Source organism: Kockiozyma suomiensis, assembly GCF_038497685.1.
Source record: "Kockiozyma suomiensis strain NRRL Y-17356 unplaced genomic scaffold V2V93scaffold_19, whole genome shotgun sequence".
In the NCBI taxonomy this organism is placed as follows: Eukaryota; Fungi; Ascomycota; class Lipomycetes; order Lipomycetales; family Lipomycetaceae; genus Kockiozyma; species Kockiozyma suomiensis.
Window position 1 is genome coordinate 199,248 of NW_027117682.1, and position 23,357 is coordinate 222,604.

The following is a 23,357-nucleotide window of genomic DNA, read 5'->3' on the forward strand; positions in this document are numbered from 1 at the left end:
TGCTCATTTACCTCACTATTTCTCTCACGAGTATTTGCGCTTCTTGAAGCCAATATACCATTATTATATCTGTGAGGAACGTGTTTATCCAACGTATAATTTCGTCGATAATGGTAAGATTGTGTTTATACTGTTTTAGGAAAGTAGGGTTGCCTTCATTCATATGAGTTATAGATTTAATGGGCGGTAGTAGGTCACAAATTGTGACTACACTATATTTGTCAAGATGATTAAACATATTAGGTTATAAAGAGTTGTAAATAGTTGGAATGACACTGGTGCAAAGTTGATTGTCTGCGGTTTACTGAGGTCCTGTCAATAACTCCTAACTCGAATACCTTTTTTGTGAAGTCTGATTGATGTGTGAATTGAACATGATTCTCATTAGCACTTATTGCCAATATTTCAGACGGCAAAGTAATGAAGTTACATATAAAATGTATTATGGTCACTATAATAAATCGAAAAGAGGCTTATGTATCAGAGGCTACTACAAAGCGTACGACGCCACCAGCAATCTGATATCATCGTCTTCATTAATCAATTCTCCCCAGAAATCCGAATTGACTCGTAACACATAATGCAAAAAACTATATTCCCAAAGGTTTAAGTACGCCAAATCATTCTTAAGACGGTATAATATCCAACCACCCTAAACGCCACGCATATACTTGGCCGCCATCTTTAGACGCTCTTTGTAATATCGCAAGCACATTCTAGCGCATTGCTATGCAACCAATAGCATACGCTCAAACTACTTCAAAAATCACCGCCTTCTTGCAGAGCTGCGCAAGAGCGATCCAACAAGGACACTACCAACCGCGACTGCGCCACCAATAATCGCCAAACCGACCAAACCATCTATACAAATGATAAATTAGAGATCGCATTCAGTACCAGCACTTGATTTAATACATACCTTTAGCCACTTTGTCGTCAATAAGCTTATTCAAGCTTCGTGCTTGCATGTTATTTGGCTCTCGATCAAGAAGTAAATCGTTGTATCTCTTTGCTTCCACATGATTCCCGAGCTTATAATTTCCCAACGCCAAGTAGTATAAACATTCTCGCCGTCGCTCAGGTGCATCGCGAAATATTTCTGAGACTCTGTTAGTTCTTGCCTTTGGGACTAAGATCGCATTTAGCAATACCTGTCAAAAGTCGAACGCCCAAAGCCTGTTCTTCGCGCCGATTACTCTTTACCAGACCCCAGGCAAAATTGAATTTCGTCTGGATAGTGACAAAAGGCTCTTCTTTAACATACTGAGTACGCAAAACATCAAGCTCTTCACGGCTCAGTGATCTATATGAGCAATATTAGATTCACCTTGTTCCGAATCAAAGTCTGAAAACAACCACGTACACTTCCGCATCAGCGGCATCTAGTACAAAAGACAGTCAGCACATGAATTATAGTTGCCCGAAATACGTATTGAAACACTCTTACATGGCAAATCTGCAGGCATCGCGAGTGGATTAAAATGTTTTGATATTGTATAAAGACAATATTTTTGAATTTACTACCAGTATGAAGATGCTGAGATCGCCGCAAAGTCCCGCCCAAGACCCGTGATGACGTAGCGTTGGCTAAGTCAGCTTAACATGTGACTTCGTGCAGACGCGCTTGAACGCGTATGATCGATACATAGTTTGCTGTGTACGGGGTTTAACAAGATATAAGAAGAAATGACGAAAATATGAGATAATACTTAAAAACAAGAAAGCAATTTTATCGAGTTTTAATAATGTCGATTCGTGAAATAGACTTGTCGTCGGTTCATAGGATCACCTCTGGACAAGTAGTAATTGATTTACCAACTGCCGTGAAAGAGCTCGTTGAAAACAGCTTAGATGCGCATGCTACTTCGATTGGTAATTATTCTGATCTTGCGAAGATAAATAGTATAAGAATGGTGACTAATGTAGTTCTTGACTAGAAATACGATTCAAGCAGTATGGACTGGAATCGATTGAAGTCAGTGATAACGGCGATGGAATACCTGAAGAAGATATGGAAGGGATTGGTACGTTATTACTAAGTTACCTGATGAGGAGTGAGTGGCAATTTGCTGAGATCATTCAATCATTCAACAGCTTTAAAACATTACACATCCAAATTACAAACGTTTTCCGACCTCGAAACTATCGAAAGCTATGGATTTCGCGGTGAAGCTCTGAGTTCTCTATGCGCAGTCTGCTCGTCCGTACGTATTACGACGTGTACAGAAGCCAGTAAGCCAAGAGCTACTCGATTAGAATATGATGCCATTGGAAAAATTACGTCAAAGGCTCGAATCGCTGGTACGAAAGGTACAACTGTAACATTGACAAAGATTTTTGAAGGAAGATTACCGGTACGAAGACTTGACCTTGTCAAGAATTGCAAGCGAGAATTTGCAAAATGCGTTTCTCTTCTTCAAGCATATGGCATCATAAAATTGGGGGTGAAGATTATAGTCTCAAACACGTTGACAAGCGGGTATGACAATTTCACTCAATTGGTTTTTTTTTCTACGAAGACTGATGCTTTTACTCAGAAAACGAAACAAACTATTTTCAACAAACGGTAATTCATCTGTTGACAGAAATATAATAAATATATTTGGAGCAAAGCAAATATCCAACCTTCAACCATTATCATTAGAATTTGAAATCAGTCGCAAGTCTCTATACTCACGATCAAAGGCGTCAAATTCAAGCTCGATTCAAGTTAAAGGGTTTATATCGAATCCAACACCAGGAAACGGACGAAGTAGTCCAGATAGACAGCTAGTGTACGTGAATAACAGACCATGCTTGTCTCCGGCTGTGTCAAAATGCTTTAATGAATGCTATCGACAGTTTAACCCTACTCAGTATCCATTTTTCGTGGCTGATATTTGCGTTGATCGCGCTTCGGTGGATATAAATGTTACTCCGGACAAAAGAACTGTTCTACTACATGACGAGGTATTATTGATTGAATCTTTACGAGATGAATTGCTGGCTTGCTTGTCAGAATCGATATCTTCCGTTTCTTCAAAGGCTCAGTCTACTTTAGTAGACGTGATATCGGGTTCACCTCCAATGTCTTCCAGCAGTATGCATAATTATAGGGACACTTTCGAGACAGCTTCAGCCAACACGAGCGTTCCCATTATGAACATTGTCTCAGAGCCAGACTCAGAAAAGACTTTCGCAAAAAAAGTTTCGTCGTATCTGGATGGTCGTTCAACAGCGTCTTTGAGACCAAATCAAGGAAAGGCCACATCAAACGAAACCGCTCAAAGTAGTGCGCATGAGCAAGAGCAAACACGCAAGCGGAAATTAGAAAGTGAATCGACAACGACTAAGGAAGGCAGTGATCAATTTGAAACTGGACGATTTCAGAGATTCAGTAGATCGTCGACTTTGAACAAAAGACCGAGTGACGAGAAATTAGAGCGAATATCAGATTCAGCTAAAGACAACTCAGAAATAATCAATTCAAAGCCAGTCAAACGGACGAGAAGTACAAGTCGGGCAGAATCTATCCCGAAAAGTTTGATCAGGAGTTCAGATGCGGTGTATGAAGTTAAAATTTCTGACGAAGAAAAAGAAAAAGAACAACGGGACGAAACTAGCAGTGAGGACGATGAGCCTGTTGTCACTGCTCATATTCTGGGAAAGGAATCAAATCGCGATGCTGCAGATAGTGACGAAATAGCGGCTACCAATGCAAGAATGGAGATAGGCAATCTTCTCCAAACAACAGAGAACGATCGACAATTGACACGAAGCAACGCACATTCTACACATAACTACTTGCTAAAACTGGATGTGTCGCTGGCAGACATTAAATCACAAAATCAAATTCTCAGACTTAACAAGTCTCCGACAATAAAGCAGACAGATGAGAGTTTGCAGATGGAAATTAATCAAGGGGAAGAGCACCTTCAAGCGTTAAACATTTCAAAATCAGATTTTTCAAAGATGTCAATTATAGGACAGTTCAATCTTGGGTTTATAATTGCCTTCCGATCTGGTTGTTTATCTTCTGAAGACCAAAATCACGGCGACGATCTGTTTATAATTGATCAGCATGCAAGTGATGAGAAATTCAATTTTGAAAGACTACAGAGAGAAGTATCGATAGCGAAACAACCACTCGTAGTGTAAGTAGAAAGCTACTCTGGGGGTGACTATTGAAGCGTTAACTAATGGTGATTGATACAGGCCAAGGCGATTGACTCTGACCTCTTTAGAAGAACTACAAGTGATTTCAAACCAATCAGTATTTGTCGACAACGGGTTCGAGTTGGAGATCAACGAAGAGGCACAACCAGGACAAAAATGCGTGTTAACTGCTGTACCACTATTAATGTCTAAAACCTTTGGCGTTGATGATTTTATGGAATTATTGCATGCAGTCAACGAGCATCCTGGTTCTTTAGTACGCTGCTCGAAAGTGCGTCAATTGCTTGCGATGAGAGCCTGTAGAAGTAGTGTAATGATTGGAACAGGGCTGGAGAAAGATAAAATGCGATCCATTGTCAGCGGGTTGGGAACTTTAGACAAGCCATGGGTAAGCCACAGCTCTATTAGTTGATTGGTAAACACTGCTAATAGTCTATAAAATAGAATTGCCCGCATGGTCGACCAACGATGCGTCATTTGACAAGACTCGATGGCTGGAAAGGATGGAATTTGGACCACGATTGATGAATTGTAGTAGTATAGACCTTTATGAACTAAGTAAAAAAAACGCCTGTTACACACAATTCGACGACCCTGAATAAAATTTTGAAATTATAAAATTTTACATCATATCCCATAAGTAGTTTGACGTGAAAAAATTCGAATACGACTTGTCGAGATTGAAGACATGCATATCGTTATTTTCTTGCGATCTCACAATGGCCTTACTGTATCCACCAATATCATCGCTTTCCAAGCTAACCCCAAGGGATCTGTAAATTTTTAACAAAAGACTATCAAGTACAATTAGTTAGATCAAGTTTCAAAAAAAAAGAGTCAAAGCAGGCTACCACTTACATCGTTGAATCCTGCTGCGCACTACTCTCTGTCGCTAGCACATCTTCGTTTCGCAGTCGCTCGAGATCAGCATTCAAGCGAGCAAGAGTAGTCTCACTAGAATGATAAGCAGATTCTAATTCATTAATTGTTTTAGCCAATGCAAATTTCTCCCTATCAAGAGCAAGCATTCGCTCAGTGTGATCTCGACGAGAAGGCGACGATTGCGATTTGACGGCCGATTTTGCCAACTCTACTCTGCGCGAGAGAGCTGATGGATAGGTCAGCTCGACTGCAACTTATGAAAATATAATAAAAAAAAAATGGTTTCAGAAGTACCTCGTAAAATATCCATTTGCTGGTCACGCTCTAGCTCGCGGGCAGCTTTGAGGATGCGAATATGGTCGCTGATACGAGAGACGGCTTGAACATCAGGCGCTATTTGGAAATTTGCAGAGGTAGAAGCAACAAGCCCTGAAAATCTATCAGAAGGCATTTTTTAAAAGCACAGAAAAGCTGCTTTGAGAGATAATTCGCCCGAGGTGAAGAGTTGATTGAGAGGGAGAGAGGGTACTGGCTTTGTTTTGTTTTCGTTTGTTTACATCGCCGCACGCTCGATCGGTTAGGGCTCAGTGAAGGTTTGGGAGCAAAATGAGCCGGGTAACTAAATTTGCATTGTCGGAAGGCTGGTGGAGAAACGATGGGCTGAGTGAGAATAGAAAACAGGTGACGACTAATATCAGGCGATTTTTAGTTTATTGTATATTATCACATTTGTGATTTAAGAGAAGACAACGAATTGCAGAAAGATGTCTGGCAAAGATGTTTGAAGGGAGTAGACCGTTCATAGTGAGAATACAAGTAATCTGGAGGTGTTTTGGATTTGTATTGAAGCGCACCACTTTCAGAAGCAAATAGTACTATTATTGTACATATATAATATATATATATATATATATAGTCAGATCAGTTACAAATACAACATCAATGCTCCAAGATACAACTATACAAATACTAAAGTTCATAGCCTGTATATTATTCTGGATCCCAAACCCCGGGTTCCTTTTCGTTGCCGCGAACGAGATTGTGCTGCGGGGAACTCGCCGATGGCACACGGCTTTTCAGCGCCGTCACTAGGGCTCTTCTCTCACCAGCTTTCTGGCTTCTCTTCTTTTTCAAATATCCACATTCTCCCTCTTTTTACCGCGTCATTTTTGCAATGGGCGGCTACTCCTTCCACGTCGAGAATGTCCAGATCTGCGTGATCATGTGCGTATTCCCGTCCTTCCTTCTAGCCGATGTACTGACACTTTATCTCACAACAGGGTGGGCTTGCCAGCTCGAGGCAAATCGCTGATAGCCCAGAAAAGTAAATTCTCGGCCTCTCTACTCTTTTCTTTTCTTGCGGAATTCCTAACTTCTCAATCATAGTCGTGCGCTATCTCACATGGCTGTCCGTCCCGGCGAAGTGCTTCAATGTCGGAAACTATCGCCGGATCGAGACTGCTCAGCCGACGGCAGACTTCTTCGACGTCAATAACCCCGAAGGCGAGCGGCTGCGGAAAATAGCCGCAGAAGCCGCAATCACAGACATGTTTCGCTGGTACGAAGAAGATAAGGGTGTTGTTGCGATTTTAGATGCGACAAACACAACAAAGGCTAGGCGCGACTGGGTTCTCGACCTCTGCCGACGACGTAGCGTTGAGCCTCTCTTTGTGGAGAGCTGGTGCGATGATGAGGACCTTATAATGCAAAATATCATTGATGTCAAGACGACTAGTCCCGATTACGTGGGGCAGGATCCCGAGCAGGCGGCTCTAGATTTCCGGAACCGGATACGCAATTACGAAAAAGTCTACGAGACTATTGACGACACCGACTTGACATACGTCAAACTAATCAATGTTGGATCGCAAGTTATTATCAATCGCATTCAATCATATCTCGAATCACGAATCGTTTATTACCTCATGAATTTACACATCAAACCAAGGTGTATCTGGCTCAGCAGGCATGGTGAGTCTATGTTTAACGTAGACGGTAAAATTGGCGGCGACTCAGATCTGTCACCTAGAGGCCGTGAATATGCTCGTCAATTGCCTGCCATAACTCGAAAGTCAGTCGGCGACCAGCCACTGACAGTTTGGACTTCAACCCTAAAGAGGACACAGCAGACTGCGAAGTATTTGCCTTATAGACAATTAACTTGGAAGGCGTTAGATGAGCTCGATGGTGGTCAGTGCGATGGACTGACCTACGAAGAAATTGAATGTCGTTATCCAGAAGATTTTGCTGCTCGAGACGAAAATAAATACGAGGTAAGCTCTCTTGCTTTATTTTGTGTATATTTTGTGTATGATTCTTAACGCTGACCTAAAATCATTAGTATCGATACCCTGGCGGTGAATCATACAGAGACGTGGTCATCCGTCTTGAACCGATTATAATGGAGCTAGAGCGACAAGAGAATATTATGATTGTCACTCACCAAGCTGTTTTACGCTGCATTTACGCGTATTTTATGAACGTGCCGCAGGATCAAAGTCCTTGGATGGAGGTTCCGCTTCATACTCTTAGTATGCCATTTCTTTTTCTCTATCGCTGTATCTGATTTCATACTAACTCGCATAAACTAGTCAAACTCGAGCCAAAGGCGTATGGCACTGAAGTGACTAGGTAAGATAATGGTCGTCTATTTGATTATGCTATTACATCATCCTGACAAGTGCTGTATATAGAATGAAAGCGGATATTCCGGCAGTAAGCACATACAGAGAGAAAGGACAATCGACATTGAAAAAATAAATATGATGGATTATTATTGTCTGGAGCTCCCCGTCATCTGTACAAATTTAGTTTTTTTTCCTATTTCATCTTTTGCCAGAATGCTATAATCTGTTTTTTTGTTAGTTGGTAATGATTATGGGCAAAGTTTGTTAGAGCTGTTGTAATTTTCAAAAATTCTGAATATTCATGACAAAGAGTACACGTGATTCGATTTCCCCCGCATCATCTCGAAATAGAGTTCACAGCTCTGTAATTAGAGTTTTATAACCAGGAGCGCGTGCTTTGCATGTGAAAGATGGCAAGGCCAATAAACTCCAACAGGAGTGCTCAATCTTTTTCTTTGCTGTCTTGATTCTTTATAGGACAGAGTAAAAAGATATCTGTAGATAAATATGATCCGTGAGTATTATGCCTTGCTACATCCCTGCTTATAATGTCAGGTCTTTGATTTAATCTGATATTTTCTCTCTCTGTCTACATATGTATCTTGCTAACTTATTCAACAGACCACTTACTAGGCAGACCATCACAGAGTCTTAAAAAGGCACATGTCATTATTGTATCATTCTTCTGGGTCTTGTATATTGTACGCGGACCGAGACATGGACCTTCAATCCTTAAACCGCTAAGCAAATTCTTCAGTGAACATGCTACTGCGTGGCAAGTTCACGTATTGACCATGACTTCACTTTACGTTTTGAAGAATCTAGACAAAATTTTGAATTTACAGTCTCCAGAGCCATTAGCAAATATTGTAAAGTGCTTTCTTTTAATGTTTTTGGATTTGAATTCTTGATCTAACGTCTGCTGTCTTAATGCTTATACAGTACAGTCCGTCGTTTTACAGAGCTTCGTGGATCCTGACGGCACTTGATGCAGGATTTTGGACTGCGATGCCAGTCAAACCAAAGCCATTACGTGATATAGCCAGTATATGCTTTAGCTTGTATTATTTAGTGTTTGCCGACCAAGCCGATGAAAAAGTGGGTTTTTCCTGTTCACCCGAGCGAGTATAGAGTACAATCAGTTAAATATTGGTTATATAGGTTAGAAAAGTACGTGCGACTGTCACGGCCGAGCATTTGAGAAACTCTTGGGAAAAAGCCACATCGCCATACCTCCGCTTTGGTAGATTTTTCACATGTCCGCGAATCCAGACTTTAAAGACATTTGAAATCGCAAGGCCTCCAGGAAGTCCATACAAGTCCAGAATTAAAGCGCTTTTATATTACGATGGACCGAAAAATACATTTAGGCAACAAAACAAACTGTTGCTGAGTTTTCCTGGTGGTGGGTTCGTGAGCATGACGCCTAGGCATCACGATGAATCGCTTTGCGCGTGGGCTAAGCGGTTGAAGGTTCCTATCGTTAGTATTAATTATGGGTAAGTAGGTTATTATCTTGTAAGATTTGATATTAGGTATTAACAAACCGGATGTAATAGAAAAGCACCGGAATATCCATATCCGTACGGCTTGGATGAATGCTACGATGCCTACTTAGAAATCGTCAGAACAAGAGGTCGATGTATCGGTTTGTCAGGCCACTCTGATCTAGATATAGTCACTATTGGAGACTCTGCGTATGTTCCGACTTTTGAAAGTCTAGATCCTTAAGGGGAGAGACTAACAGCTTGTGTTTTTCTTTTTTTTAGAGGCGGTAATATGACGGCGGCTACCATCCTCAAATTACTGATGAATCCTTCGCATCCTAAGTTACCTATCTCGACAATATTGATCTACCCCGCCCTCGATCTCAATTTCACGTATGAAACCATGCTTTTGAAAATACTTTACAATCAGGGAACTAACTAGATCCATTGCAGGTCATGGATGTCGGACGAGCAAGTTCGATTGCTTAGGCAGGAAAGCGTACATGAACTCAACAGCCCAGGATTGATGAAGCGGAAAGAAAGCATGTATAAAGGAATGAGTGGACAATATCATATAGAGGACGAAGCCAAAGAAGTCGAAGAATTTGAGCTTCCTAGTAGTATTGATCCATGTGACACTGTAAGAGGCAATTACGCTACGACTTCGTTTTCAAATCATCGGAATCTAGAGGGAGTCCAATCTAGTTCAGAAAAGGCATTGATGGATCAACATAGCTCAGAAAAGGCGATGGTAGATCAACAAGTAACAAGTAATGTGGGCACATCATTGGCAATGACTTCAAGAGTATCGTACTTTGGCGACAAAATTATTACGCCCGAGATGCTGCGCGCGATGGTCATTCTATATATAGGGCCATACAATCGACCTGATTTCACGACAGATTTCTTGCTTTCGCCGATTAATGCGCCATCAGAATTGCTGGCCAAGTTCCCAAAAGTTTACATGCTTTGCGGTGAAGTTGATCCTTTAGTTGTTAGTATACCAATATCAAAAAGTTTTTCTTAAGATTGCTAATGTTAGATAGGATGACACGGTGATATTTGCTGGAAGACTACGAGAAGCGAAGCAAAGTGCGCGAATGCGATTTCAAGCCCTGGCAATGTCTAAACCAGACGAGGAAGAATATGTCGAGGTGATGATTATCCGCGGGATTTCTCATGGATTCTTGCAATTCCCAATGTTTTTACCAGAAGGCAAAGCCGGGATAGCAAGATGCGCAGGATGGATTCAAGAGTCGTTTTCGAATCATGAAAGCAAAAGTTATCGTGGAGGAGTGATTCATGATTCTACAAATGCGGTGGCAGCGGCTAATCGGGCAATATCGGCCAAAAGAAAGAGATTAGGACTTTTGTCAAGGGTCGGAAGAGCATTGTTGACAAGATCAGGACTGGGGTGGGTTATAGCGCCTCCGAATGATTCGCTAGCTACTAGTTTCAACGAGTTTGAAGATGAATTTGACTACGGTTCCGAGGAGGAAGAGGAGGAAGGAGGAGGAGCCGAAGAAGCTAACAAAGAAAGCGACAAAGCACTCGAGAAATGCCGGAATAGCGCCAAGCACGACTCAGCCAAGGACGTTTCCGGCGGTCCGGACGGAGTAGAAGCGTCGGACTCTGGCGCTGAGGATTTAGAAGGCGACGATGACGACGACTGCGGCCTGATTCATTTTAGCTCTAGAAAGGCACCTGGTGATGATGGCCCAAGAGATGCGGAGGAAGCTACAGTCAGGACGCGCGCGGCACGCAAGCTCGCGCGTCATACTACGTGGGAGAAGTCGAGTTTAATCCAGGAAGGAGAATTGATGGACAGACGACGTAGCAATTTGGTGAGGTCGTTAGCGGCGACAATAGGTACTGACACCTCTAGTACTGGCTCAGGATCTGAAGCCGAATGAGTAAGTGATCAGCGTTGAGATTACATAATATAATTTTGAAATAATAAGTACTTTATATCAACTTAACAATGAATTTACAAATGCACAAGACTACTCAAATTTAAATCACGATACCCGTATATTGAAAAACCTATTGTACACGGCAACCACTTAATAAAACCTATTCAATCCGAACAAAGCCACTAAAATACAAAACTAAAAAGAACCAGTTTATGAGCGCTCGCCACGGAGACGGCGAGCAAGCTGGATGTCCTTTGCCTGGATAGTAACACGCTTGGCGTGAATGGCGCAAAGATTGGTGTCTTCAAAGAGGGAGACGAGATAAGCCTCAACCGACTCCTGAAGAGCACCAATGGCGGACGACTGGAAACGAAGATCGGTCTTGAACTCCTGGGCAATCTCACGAACAAGACGCTGGAAGGGGAGCTTGCGGATGAGAAGCTCAGTGGACTTCTGGTAACGACGGATCTCACGAAGAGCGACAGTACCAGGTTTATATCTGTGAGGCTTCTTGACACCACCGGAGGAGGGGGCGGACTTTCTAGCGGCCTTAGAGGCGAGCTGCTTGCGAGGGGCTAAAACGGAAATTAGAAGTGATCACAAAAAAATAATAGTAATAAGATACTATATAAAACATGAAAACATACCTTTGCCACCGGTGGACTTGCGGGCGGTCTGTTTGGTACGAGCCATTGCTTATAAAGAAAAGAAGAGATAGCGAGTGTGAAGAGAAAGGGGAAAACGAGTGGGCGGCGCGGGCTTTATAGGAAAAAGCGGGTGCGTGATGGAAAGAGCCCTAGCCCACGAAGGCGGCTTGGGAGGCAAAAATAAAAGCAAAAAATGGTGCGCAATTCTCAAAATTGCGGCCTGTTTTTGTGCGCGTTGCGGCGGCGCAGGAATGTGCGTGCTTTGTACACTCTGATGAAAATACCCAAACCCTTGAACCCCGCCGCTCTTATATCGCCCGGCTCCGCTCTGCCGCTCACCCACTGCTTATCTATCAGACGCTATCCCTTCTCTCTCTCCTTTCTCTATTTCTTTCTTATCAACACAATGGCTGGACGTGGCAAAGGAGGAAAAGGTCTTGGCAAGGGCGGTGCTAAGCGTCATCGCAAGATTTTGCGCGACAACATCCAGGGAATCACAAAGCCCGCTATTCGTCGTCTCGCTCGCCGTGGTGGTGTAAAGCGTATCTCTGCTCTCGTACGTGCTTTTTATTTAGCTGTAAAAATTACCTATGCTAATTTTTGGTCAGATCTATGAGGAGACTCGTGGAGTTCTCAAGTCCTTCCTCGAGAGCGTCATCCGCGATGCTGTCACCTACACCGAGCATGCTAAGCGCAAGACTGTTACTTCGCTCGATGTTGTCTACGCGCTCAAGCGCCAGGGACGTACTCTCTACGGTTTCGGTGGTTAAATGTTTCGCTGTCTGTATGGCGATGCGTGTACATTAGATGGTTTTATCGGGATTGTGGTTCTAGGCTTGTATATTATTTAGTACAATCGGAGTTCTTAACGCAACACATTTCTTTCAGTAAATGTAGTAGAATAAACATTGCTGATTTAGACGCGTCGAGTATTGCACGTGATAATTATGTCATTTGATATAAGCGTGAAAGCATATGTTGCATAGTAATATTCATGACTCATTCTACGCGTGCCCACATCTGCGCTGTTGTTACATAATCTGGTCTAAACTCGGTCGTGAATTCAGCGTCATCACATCTCCCTCGTCTCATCTTTCTCTCTCTGCCTCCTCCGTGTTAGCTTCCACACTTCGCCCCTCAATGGCAGACTTCCTCTTATTTGATCCTCCCGACACTCACCGTTCGGCTTCGACCTTGCCTTTTGACTTTGGCTATTCGTGCAACTCTGGTTCGCTGCCTCCTCAGTACAGACGCCGCGAGTCCTGCTCCCTTCCTGCCTCGCTCTCTTCCACCCCAACCGAGCCTTCTTTCTTTGCTGCTTACTACAATAACAGCAATAGCGGCAACAACAGCAGCAGTAACAATAACAGCCCATTTATAAAAAGCATCGGCAACTCTGGATCCAATCTAACCTTTGCGAGCAATGGCAATTCCAGCAACAGCAGCAGTAACGGCCACTCCAATTTTGACGTGCCGGCTAGCGGTTTAGATGCCATGCCGGCTCTCTCGCCTTCTCCCGCTTTCGATGATGTCCCCTTGCACGGTGCTTTCAGCTCCTCCTCGCAAAACCCGCAGAGCCAGCACCTGGATGACAAATACTCTCTCGGCCGGCGCATGTCTGAAGGTGTGTATCAAGCTCAAGAATTCGAGCGTCTTGCTCTCAAGTACTTACGTCTATCTCCAGATCACTCCATGGAATATGCCTTTAAAAATCCCAAGCTTGAACGAACAATCTCGGACGTGCTCGAAGACGAGCTTTACTCTCCCAACATGTCACCTGTGCAATCGACCACTTCTGATGACTTCCTCGTCGACTTTGCTGACACCCTTCCTCAGTCCTGGTCGGTCAAATCCATGCCCGTGACCAGAACTGCTTCTCCATCTTCCTTTCGGGATATGTCTCCGTTCAGGAAATCTTCGCCTTTCTACCCTGGCCCGCCTCCTGACAGCCCTATGTTGCAATACAACATGTTTCCTAAACTGCCGGTCTTAAATTCGTCTGCGGGTGCATTGCTCGCACTTGACAACCAACGGCCTGTGAGTACCTCACCACAGCCTCCTTCACAATCTAAGTTTGCTCCTGTTCAGCAAAGAAGTATGCAGCAGCACATGCAGCAGCTTCAACTGCAGAAACAGCAACAGCAACAACAACAACAACAACAACAACAACAACAACAACAGCAGCAGCAGCCACATCAGCAGCAACAGCAGCATTACCATCAGATGCAACAACCTCAGGCGCGAAATCCAATGCTTCATCAGCAGCATCTTGCTTACGGAAATGCTCAGAAAGGAGGCATGCCGCCTTCATCCGATCCGCAATTCAAATCAGTGATGAACTCGGCTAATCTAGGATCGTTGTCGCAGCAGGGTCGACTTTCAGAACAGCCCGTAGTCAAGACAATTTCCCCAAAGGAAGCGCTACTTGATTTTGCTGGGGAAGATGGCAGTATGCCGGACCTGCAGTCTCCACGACCATCGCGCATGTTTGCCCTCACTCCGAGCTCATCATCTAATAGCAGTAGTGTTAATGCTCAGCTCGATGATGCTACTTCCGACTTGGACTCGGGAGACGACGTAACCGATTTTGAATTGTTTGCTCACTCGTCAGAATATCCGAGATCTGTTGGCAATCAAACGGCGACATCTGATCGAGCGATACTGTATGATGACGGTGTAGATAGCACAACACAGTCCTCGGCACTGTCGTCGCCAGTTGCGTCAGACTATGATGACGCATCTTTGACGGCATCTCCTGCGTCATCTATTGCTTCGAAGAATCAGTCGGGAGGATATTCTGGTGAAGGAGGCTTGAATATTTTACCTGCTTTTTCAAGAGGCGGTGGTGATTCAGGCGATGAATCGGGGATGCAGACTTGCCCTGATTGCGGAAAGCGTATTCCCAAGACGCAGAATTTACAAATGCACCGGAGAACACATAATTCTACTCCACCACGCAAGAAAATTCCTCTATCGGCACAGACTGGACCGCATAGATGTGGCTTCAATAATCCGGTGACAGGGAAGCCTTGCAATAAGATATTTTCGCGACCATATGATCTCATTCGTCATCAAGAGACAATTCACGCATCGAACCGCAAGACATTTAAGTGCGATTTGTGTGGCGACGATACAAAGACTTTTTCTAGACAGGATGCACTGGCTAGACATATCAGAGTATGTATATTCTTTACTTCATTCTAAAATAGTCTACTAACATTATCAATCCATAGGTTAAACATGAAAAAGGAAAATAGAAAAGATACATATGTCTGTCTTATAGCAGTGGTTCAGAAAGTTATAAACAGTTATTTGCATTTGGGCGTATAGGTTTTTGGATTCCAAGTTTATAGTGCTAGTTACAGTGCCAGTAGGTTCGATATCGTGATATTGCGAATGTTATTGAGATTGCCAAGCATTACTCAATTGTGTTGTGCGTTACTAGTTGGTGTATTATTGGGGGCGTATTTGATTATTTTTTTCTGTTTATTTAGCTTTTACAAAGATGTACGATTCTCTATTAGAACGTTTCATTCTATGTCTGATTATTTGTTGACTTGCTTAAGCTTCCTTTTTTTATATATTGTTATTATTACTCGGGTGAATTATTTGTCTACAATTGTGCGTTACGTTGGGATTACTTTGGACTTTGTCTTGTTTTGTTGGATGAATTTGGGAACCGGGCGATGGTATATCGCGTAAATGAGAAGGATGGATAGGTGTTCAGCATGTTTTTTTCTTTTTCTTCAATCTCAAATAAACTAATATAGTGTGTTTCATAAAGGATTTGAAATTTTATTCATTAGACCTGTTAAAACAAATATATGCATTTTTAAACGGGGACATTCTAATTCTAAATGAGAGTAGTGGCGTATTTAATGGTGTCTGCGCGTGTCCAGATTCATAGTTTAAGAATTATTTCTGCTAGCAGATATTTATCTCAAATCTCACGTCTATTTTCCTAAAGATTTTCAAAGAATGTTCAATTTTCCGAGTAAAATGCATTATTTGTAGCTCGCTTTGATTACGCATCACTCCTTTCTGATGAAATAGATCTGCGCTTCAAAAATGGAAGACCAGCGGATAAATTTGTCTTCACATTTATCTGTATTGAGCAACTCGAAAGAATCGTCTAGTTTTGGTTTGAAAGTGCTGCGGTTACGGTATCTTGGTGATGGTTATCTGCTTGAGAATATGATGCAGCGAGGTGACGACTGAATAATGGTCTCTTGTAGATCAACTCATAGAGCTTTGCCCAGTGTTCGAGCTATCGAGTATCTAGTGAATACTATTCCAAATATAAATTAGTATTATTTTCGCAACGAGAAGCACCAACTTCGAAAATATCATTATCTCACATCTGATGGCAGTCTGTCGTCCGATATATTTCCCTAATAGCGGAAACACCAGCGCCGAGAAAATGAACTGAATCTGCCGAAATGACTCATCCCATTCTGCTTGAGCATCAGATTCGTCAATACTTATTGTTGTGTATGATTCAGTGTCTTCGCATTGCTCGACTGATGATCTTGAATCCTTTTTTTCTGTATCCATTATGGTGGTATTTCAAGTTGTCGCTGTTTTTTATTTGCACTTACTGCGTTTGTCTTCTATTTGATACGTATAGCTCGTAGTAAAGATACCACGCAAAACTAATCGAGATAGAATTTATAAACAACCATTTGTTGACAAAGAATAATAAGAAATGAAAGAAGCGACTTCTGTAATTGCGCGTTGAAGTCACTCCAGTTTTACTGGGAAGTTTAATCTAGCAATGCAACTCTCGAGATGAGCTTATCGTTGCGCGCGCTCGCTTCTGAGGATTCCACAAAAACATTTGATTTCTAATTTACACATTCAACTCCCGACACAGCGGCTGATTCTACATTCTACGAAAATACAAAGCATCATTTTCCAACGTAGACTTTTATATACAATTGATTTCGTTTTCGTTAATCGACTTTAAGCTTCTATATCGAGATCACTGCGAGAAATGGCGTCACCTGGGCTGCATCCAGGTAAGCCGAACTCGCTCATCCAAGCGCTCAGCACTGTGTATTGGAATGATATGAGATTACTGGTAAGGCAATTGTTTGACTGCTCTTTTTGTCTGCTTGAGATTTCTTGGTTTTTCCCCGATAGAGATTGAGAATCCGGAGATAATCATATTCAACTGACATTCCTGTCTAGGCCTATGTTTCTGGTAATAATCTTGTCATTCTGTCACAAGGTGCTTTACAGCAAACGATATATCTTGATCGTGATGGCGGTGCTCTGGAAATTGAGGAGTCTTCCGGAACTGTATGTTGCAACTTACACGGCGGGTCTGGTCTGGAAGGAATATACATTAACATCAGTTTTGATTTTTAGATTGCGGTAGCTTCAGGGCCGAAAGTGTTGATATACAAGCCTTCAGACGATAGAGGTTCACTTGTGCGGGTGAGGGTTATCAATTGTTTTGAGTTATGATTCCGTACTAATCATTTGCTGCTAGTGGATCCTGACTTGGACAATTCACTTGGACTTGCATGATGGCATCCCTACTGGTGTCAGTTGGGGTAGCGAAGAAGAGCTATTTGTATCCGGCAAATCCATATCTTTGTGGCGGATATTCATCGACGGCCCACACAGACTTTGGCATAAAGAGTAAGTAAAAGCTATTTAGACGGAGCCAATGTCAGATACCTAACATCTGTTGAATGGTAGACTTGCTATCTCAGCGATGATATCAGCATTCTCTTTTGATGCATTTTTAGCTGCAACCGTTGGAAAAAATGATAAGCTGGTCAAAGTCTGGCGCCGGTTCTCGTACGATGTCTCGAATGTGGATTTTGATTTCTCATATCTGGCGCATCCTCGCGCGGTAACTGGTCTGAGATGGCGTAAGCCATTCAGTAAATCACAGTATGTGCTCTTGACTAATTTTATTTACCTGTTATACTTCACTAACGCTATCTGTGTAGATCGGTAGAGAATATACTATACACGCTCTGCGCAGACGGAATTCTACGTATTTGGGCGCCAACCGATAGCATTGAATCGTCATACATGCAAATGTGGGCTTCCATCGATTTGTACGACATGCTTCCACAAGTTCGACCAGATGAGTTGAGATTCAATTTTATCATAGACAATAAAGATTTTACTCGCGCCACGGAGTCTGCTGTTCGTAATGCAAAGGATGACGAAGGATCTAAAGAGCGTTTGCAGAGATTAGTTAATGCGGCTAGTAAAAATCCTGATGTGTGCGTAATCTTCGATCAGACGGGAAGAATGACTGTGCTGGGAATCGAAGTAAGACTTCCTTTTTATTTATTATACACAGACAGCTCTAGCTGACTTTCGACACAGAATATTGGATCGCGGATAAGAAAAGCGTTCAGTATATTCGATATAGTTTACGATACGAAGCCGATTGAGAATTTTCCTCGAGATTGCGATTATCTATCATTCACAGGATATGGTGCCAATACACCTGCAGAATCTGGTGGGTGCAAATATTTTCTATTATATAGGCGAGGCGCTAACTCCACTCAAGATTTTTCTTTATTAATTCACGATTTCAACGGTAGCATCCGCCAATATGAATCAAGTTTTGCTGATCTGCTTTATCCCGACTCTGTTCAAGATCGCTTTGTACTGAAACACTCCTTCACAGGTCACTATAAATCTGTGCAAAGTCTGACGAGAACGGCCGACGGTAAAGCCATGCTTTCGTCGAGTAACCACGCCGAAAATATAATCTGGATACCAAAAGCAATGTTTGGAACAATAATGTTGCAAGAATCAAGTATTATAATGGCGCCGGATAAAGTTCAACGCGCTGTAATATTACTAGAGGGAAGCTTCGTTGTCACAGTGCAGAGTCAAAATTTATCGCTTTGGGATTGTAGAAAGAGGAAGGCAACTCGCATTGCTACATATCCTTTGGGAAGTCTAGGCAAAAAATCGATTTTAAATTTTCTATTGCTGCCTGAGCTTAGTTCTACTGCGAACGTATTTCATGTTGTGGCAATTTTCAGCGATCAGCTTGGCGTTGTATGGGAGATTTGTGTTCCAAATCTTGATACTAACTTTTCTCAACCACATCATGAAAATGATGAAATGAATGGTAAAAAGTTAGAGAAAATATCAAATGCGCCGAGATCGCTGAATGGATTGCGTCAAATGAATGGCAATGGAATACACACCAACTCCGCACTGGCGTCTTTAAAAATGCTTAGCTCTTTCAGTTTTCCTGTCCCTGAAGGTGATTCGCTTTCTTTGGTATTGTCGGTGGATCCTGTGGGATGGAACGCCACTTTGTCAGGTTCTATTGACACTTATGCACGTGATGTTGTAACTAGTATCTCCAGCGATGGTATGGTGCGATCATGGACTGCGAAGCTTCAGGCAGATGGCGCACCTTTACAGTGGCTCCAAACGGCAATGGTTGATACTGGCATCAAATCGCTCGATCTCGCGAAGGGAAGCAGTATGAAAAAAATTGCTTTGGTTGATGAATCTTCAACTCGGTTGACATTATGGGATATCGGAGAATCGCATCTTGAATATGAAGAGAGATTTGCAAAAAACGATCGCATCTGTGATTTAGATTGGACCTGCACTCCTGACTCCCAAAGTATTCTAGCGATTGGGTTTACTAACCGTGTACTTTTGTACTGCCAGCTTCGTTTCGATTACACTAAAGAACTACCGGCATGGGCTTCATTCCGAGAACTTGATATTCGACAGTACACTCCGCGCGATATCGGGGACTCATTATGGCTCGACGATGGTACACTGGTTATTGGCTCCGGAAATCAGCTGTTCACACACGATAAAAAAGTGGACACTCATAATGCGGTCAAGGCTTTACATCTCAGCTCTCATAAGCTTCCATTACGTAATATTTTCGATATTGTGTCGGTGTTAAATGGCCCTTTACCTATATATCATCCCCAATTGATTGCTCAGTCAATATTTTTGGGAAAAACTGAGCCGGTACGCAAGGTCTTTGTAAATTTGTTGAATGCTTTGAAATTCAGTGTGCCTTCAGACTCCAATATTGCGGATATCGAGAGTAATCTAGGCATGGATCTCGAAGAGTTTTTGAAGCCCGCGGAAGAAGAGGTGGGTTATTTGCGCTACTATATTCTATGGTATTATTGCTAACCATTTTTTAAAGACATCTACCGGTAATACTGCCATGTCTCGAGCGGAAAAATACTCGCAACTCTTTTCAAATGGTGCTTACGATGACGTCGACTACTCTACATTTAATGACAAAGTGGCTGAAAGCCTCAGTGATTATCTGAAGCGTCTATCACTGCCTTATCTCACAAGTCATCAACAAATTAGCTTGACGGCAATGGTAGAGGGAATGGGCCAAGTTGAACAGCATCGGCGGTCTCTGGATGAGAATGGCATTCGCTATTTCCTTGCGTTCCGACTTTTTGTTTTACATCGAGATTCCATGGTGCAAATGCCTTATCGTGACCACAACTGGGCATTTCATTCCGGATCTCAGGAAATTTTGGTAGATTTAGTTTCGAAATCGTTTAATGGACGAATGACGTGGCAGCAAGCGAAGGAAACTGGCATGTTTGTATGGCTGAAAGGCCAAGAGGCCTTGCAGCAACAGTTTGAGAATATGGCTCGTATCATATACACTGACTCTGAGCCAAGAAATCCAGTTGATTGTTCCTTGTTTTATTTGGCCTTGAAGAAGAAGCAGATATTACTTGGTTTATGGAGAATGGCTAGTGGTCACAAGGAACAACGCACCATGATGAGATTTCTGGCTAATAATTTCGCCGAAGCACGATGGAAGACTGCAGCTTTAAAGAATGCTTATGTTCTTCTAGGAAAGCAGCGATACGAGTATGCAGCAGCTTTCTTCTTACTTGGAAACAGTCTTCGTGACGCCGTGAACGTTTGCGTCAGGAATCTTGAGGATATTCAATTGGCAATTGCTATTGCTAGAATCTATGAAGGAGGAGAAGATGGACCTGTTTTCAGAGAACTCTTGACAAGGGAAATTCTTCCGTTAGCCTATAAGACTGGAGATAGATGGCTAGCTAGTTGGGCATTTTGGAATCTCAAGCGAAAAGACTTGTCTTTAAAATGCATAATTACATCTTTCAAAGATGAGATCAGAGCTGAGGATTTGTCACCAGATGATTTAGAGCGAAGGACATTTTTGGTTGAAGATCCTGTTCTGGTAGTATTGTACCAGCAACTACGCAAATTACTTGAAAAGGGTCAACAAAATGCCGTCAACATCACACCACAAATGGAAACTCAGTTTGTGCTTCATATTGCTAAATTATATGACCGGATGGGATGTGATTTGCTTGCATTAGATCTTACTGCTAACTGGAAATTTATGAAGGGCAAAAAAGAGCCGAAGCCTGAAGCCCCAAAGTCTCTATTGGATATGTGGGGTTGAATTGTGCTTAATCGTTCTTAAATAATTCATGAATTAATTCAACAATATGTCCATATGTTCCAATAATATCGTTTAACTATTCATCTTCTGGAGGAACTCTGTATAGCTATCATTTAATAAGGAGTTTAATCAGTAAGCTATTATCCGAAAAATACAGGATATATCTAGCTGTAACATAGAAGGTGGCAGCTATGGAGGGAGGAGGTCGAAGTAGCAGTTGAAGACAAGGACAGATATCAGCTTTGTGATAAAGGGCAATTATCACTGCGCTGAGCGCACCTCATGCTGACCACAAACAGGTTAAATAATTTACCGAAGAGCTGAGTAGTTAATGGAGATAAACTGAGATGCCCTCCTCTCTCTGACTAGCAGCAGCGTTCAACACCAAATCTTAAATATGGAGTTGGAGCTACCCAACCTGCTACATGAATGCAGTATATCTCGTCCCAGTGTACCACCGAACCTGCTCGCCTTCTTTTGATATATAGACCCTTGAACCCGAATCAAATAGCGTTATGCACTCACCAACTTCACTAGCAATAGTGTTACTCTGAAATCCCTGTTGCAATGCCCATTCAGTGTATTTGTTGTCAACCATTTTGTACACATTATCTCCTTCCGCTAGATACGTGTAACGCATTGTATTATTGGTTATGCCATCGTCCTTATACTGCAAGGTAAGGCTGTCTAACATCCTCGGGCGCACCAACTTATAAGACACAAGAGAGCCGCTCTCTCCACTGATAATCTCGAACATTATTCTCCCAGTGATGTCATCTAGGCCTTCATTACTCCCGTGGACCAGTGGGCATACCGTACACAGTGCTAAGAGCAGCATGCATGCCAATTTCTCAAAGATTCATCATTGTCACTAACAATATGGTAGAACACCTATATTAATTAGTAACAGATCTTAATGTCTAGAAATGTGCACAGTACATGTCTTAACTATATATAGATAATACGGTAGAACATTTATATGATCTCATATAGAGTTTTAGAAATGTACAAAAGAAAACAATCCCGGACAGAACTAATTGCTGAGTTTGTACAAAAGATAACCTCTTCTTGCACATGCTGCTTGCCAGTGGAAGAATCAGACATAGCCACAAGTTGATAAGATTTGTTATCCATGTTGACGAGATGGCTAATTGAGGGTTTTGTGTTAAGGTTGTTGATATTCATATTGGTATAAAAGTTAAACTCCCCCCTGAACAGCCTCGCTAAGCCTTCCCTCTGGAACTTTCCTCAGCTGTTTCTCTAAGACTTTTCCTGATACTGGAACACTAATTCCAAAATTCCCATTTGTTCCAATATTCCCATTCTTGATCTTAGTTTTTCAAATTGATCTCTAACAACTTTCCTTTGGTCAAAAGGTCAGCAACCATACTTATCCTTGGTGCTGCATCAAAAATACTGATAATCCCATCATTTATTACTTCTCTGGTTAAATGATAACAGACATCAATGTGCTTGGTTCTTTCATGAAACTGTGGATTTTTGGCCAACTTGATTGCTCCTTGAGTGTCTTCTGCAACCTTGACTGGTTCTTAGGAACTCTACTGATAAACTTATAAAGTCTTTTAAGCCATTTAGCTTCTTATGGAGCCAGTTTCCAAGCCTTATTATCTGCCTCTGCCGTAGATGCTGCCACAGATATTTGTCTCTTTGATTTCCAGCTAATGGCTCCTCCCCCTTAAGTAAACACAAATCCGGAAGATGATTTCCTTTCATCAGTATCAATTGCTTATTTGCATTTGAGTGCCCCGAGATCAAACCTCCATGGTTCATGTTGAATATGGTTCCCATGCTTAGAGTTCCTCTGATGTATCTCATGATTCTCTTAACTTCTGCCCAGTTCTGCTTGCCTTTATTTGAATTAGTAGATCTTGAGACTTTTCCAGCTGCATTTGCCATATCCGGTCTTGCTCTGATTGCCAAAAAAATCCATCTTCCATCTGTAATCAGATAAAGGATTTTCTTCATTTCCTTTTCTTCATCTTTGTCTTTTGGACTTGTGTTTTTAAGTAATTTCACACTCAAGTCCATCCTGCATCCCAAATCTCTCTGACACCTGCTTTGCATATTTCTGCTGGCTAATTGTGAGGGTCCCTTCATCTCTGTTTCTCTCTATTTCCACTCTTAGGAAATAACCAGTTTCTCCCATATCTGTCATTTGAAATCTTTTTCTCATATCCTCTTTGAAATTGTTTATA

General features: G+C 42.2%; 11 protein-coding genes across 11 annotated transcripts; 6 read left to right on the top strand and 5 right to left on the bottom strand.

The window, feature by feature from the left end:
• Positions 1–350: 350 nt before the first annotated feature.
• On the bottom strand, positions 351–1,604 carry V2V93DRAFT_376403 (uncharacterized protein). The gene is made up of 5 exons (XM_066911738.1): positions 1,448–1,604; positions 1,364–1,382; positions 1,152–1,303; positions 920–1,099; positions 351–861 (listed from the first exon to the last, which is right to left on the bottom strand). The coding sequence occupies exons 1-5, from the start codon at positions 1,464–1,466 to the stop codon at positions 767–769; spliced, it is 465 nt and encodes a 154-aa protein (XP_066763183.1). The 5' UTR covers positions 1,467–1,604; the 3' UTR covers positions 351–766.
• A 1-nt stretch (position 1,605) lies between these two features.
• V2V93DRAFT_376404 (uncharacterized protein) lies at positions 1,606–4,755 on the top strand. The gene is made up of 6 exons (XM_066911739.1): positions 1,606–1,872; positions 1,938–2,024; positions 2,095–2,479; positions 2,538–4,133; positions 4,195–4,543; positions 4,600–4,755. The coding sequence occupies exons 1-6, from the start codon at positions 1,746–1,748 to the stop codon at positions 4,678–4,680; spliced, it is 2,625 nt and encodes an 874-aa protein (XP_066763184.1). The 5' UTR covers positions 1,606–1,745; the 3' UTR covers positions 4,681–4,755.
• Positions 4,312–5,488, bottom strand: V2V93DRAFT_395315 (Spc24 subunit of Ndc80-domain-containing protein; the record flags this gene model as incomplete). The annotated part of the gene is made up of 3 exons (XM_066912516.1): positions 4,312–4,949; positions 5,014–5,263; positions 5,332–5,488. The coding sequence occupies 3 exons, from the start codon at positions 5,486–5,488 to the stop codon at positions 4,778–4,780; spliced, it is 579 nt and encodes a 192-aa protein (XP_066763185.1). The 3' UTR covers positions 4,312–4,777.
• Positions 5,489–6,211: 723 nt separating this feature from the next.
• On the top strand, positions 6,212–7,797 carry V2V93DRAFT_329397 (6-phosphofructo-2-kinase-domain-containing protein; the record flags this gene model as incomplete). Its single annotated transcript, XM_066907625.1, has 6 exons — positions 6,212–6,261; positions 6,318–6,361; positions 6,424–7,310; positions 7,379–7,568; positions 7,629–7,668; positions 7,731–7,797. The coding sequence occupies 6 exons, from the start codon at positions 6,212–6,214 to the stop codon at positions 7,795–7,797; spliced, it is 1,278 nt and encodes a 425-aa protein (XP_066763186.1).
• A 289-nt stretch (positions 7,798–8,086) lies between these two features.
• Positions 8,087–11,157, top strand: V2V93DRAFT_376412 (Alpha/Beta hydrolase protein). Its single transcript, XM_066911740.1, has 8 exons — positions 8,087–8,178; positions 8,286–8,533; positions 8,607–8,762; positions 8,826–9,163; positions 9,224–9,361; positions 9,434–9,544; positions 9,605–10,145; positions 10,198–11,157. Exons 1-8 carry the CDS (start codon positions 8,172–8,174, stop codon positions 11,062–11,064), a joined length of 2,406 nt encoding a protein of 801 aa, XP_066763187.1. The 5' UTR covers positions 8,087–8,171; the 3' UTR covers positions 11,065–11,157.
• A 6-nt stretch (positions 11,158–11,163) lies between these two features.
• On the bottom strand, positions 11,164–11,798 carry V2V93DRAFT_376415 (histone-fold-containing protein). The gene is made up of 2 exons (XM_066911741.1): positions 11,712–11,798; positions 11,164–11,639 (listed from the first exon to the last, which is right to left on the bottom strand). The coding sequence occupies exons 1-2, from the start codon at positions 11,755–11,757 to the stop codon at positions 11,275–11,277; spliced, it is 411 nt and encodes a 136-aa protein (XP_066763188.1). The 5' UTR covers positions 11,758–11,798; the 3' UTR covers positions 11,164–11,274.
• Positions 11,799–12,059: 261 nt separating this feature from the next.
• On the top strand, positions 12,060–12,591 carry V2V93DRAFT_340505 (histone-fold-containing protein). Its single transcript, XM_066907793.1, has 2 exons — positions 12,060–12,267; positions 12,320–12,591. Exons 1-2 carry the CDS (start codon positions 12,118–12,120, stop codon positions 12,479–12,481), a joined length of 312 nt encoding a protein of 103 aa, XP_066763189.1. The 5' UTR covers positions 12,060–12,117; the 3' UTR covers positions 12,482–12,591.
• A 260-nt stretch (positions 12,592–12,851) lies between these two features.
• V2V93DRAFT_329229 (uncharacterized protein) lies at positions 12,852–14,968 on the top strand (the record flags this gene model as incomplete). The annotated part of the gene is made up of 4 exons (XM_066907619.1): positions 12,852–13,335; positions 13,396–14,042; positions 14,112–14,888; positions 14,945–14,968. 4 exons carry the CDS (start codon positions 12,852–12,854, stop codon positions 14,966–14,968), a joined length of 1,932 nt encoding a protein of 643 aa, XP_066763190.1.
• Positions 14,969–15,958: 990 nt separating this feature from the next.
• On the bottom strand, positions 15,959–16,193 carry V2V93DRAFT_312227 (uncharacterized protein; the record flags this gene model as incomplete). The annotated part of the gene is made up of 2 exons (XM_066907227.1): positions 15,959–15,999; positions 16,070–16,193. Coding segments are annotated over 2 exons (165 nt in total), but the record flags the coding sequence as incomplete, so codon positions are not given.
• Positions 16,194–16,704: 511 nt separating this feature from the next.
• Positions 16,705–21,141, top strand: V2V93DRAFT_329384 (RAVE protein 1 C terminal-domain-containing protein; the record flags this gene model as incomplete). The annotated part of the gene is made up of 9 exons (XM_066907624.1): positions 16,705–16,791; positions 16,902–17,012; positions 17,082–17,150; positions 17,206–17,357; positions 17,418–17,615; positions 17,675–18,005; positions 18,063–18,198; positions 18,250–19,823; positions 19,879–21,141. The coding sequence occupies 9 exons, from the start codon at positions 16,705–16,707 to the stop codon at positions 21,139–21,141; spliced, it is 3,921 nt and encodes a 1,306-aa protein (XP_066763192.1).
• On the bottom strand, positions 21,119–22,245 carry V2V93DRAFT_376426 (uncharacterized protein). Its single transcript, XM_066911742.1, has one exon. It carries the CDS (start codon positions 21,977–21,979, stop codon positions 21,563–21,565), a length of 417 nt encoding a protein of 138 aa, XP_066763193.1. The 5' UTR covers positions 21,980–22,245; the 3' UTR covers positions 21,119–21,562.
• Between the last annotated feature and the right edge of the window lie 1,112 nt (positions 22,246–23,357).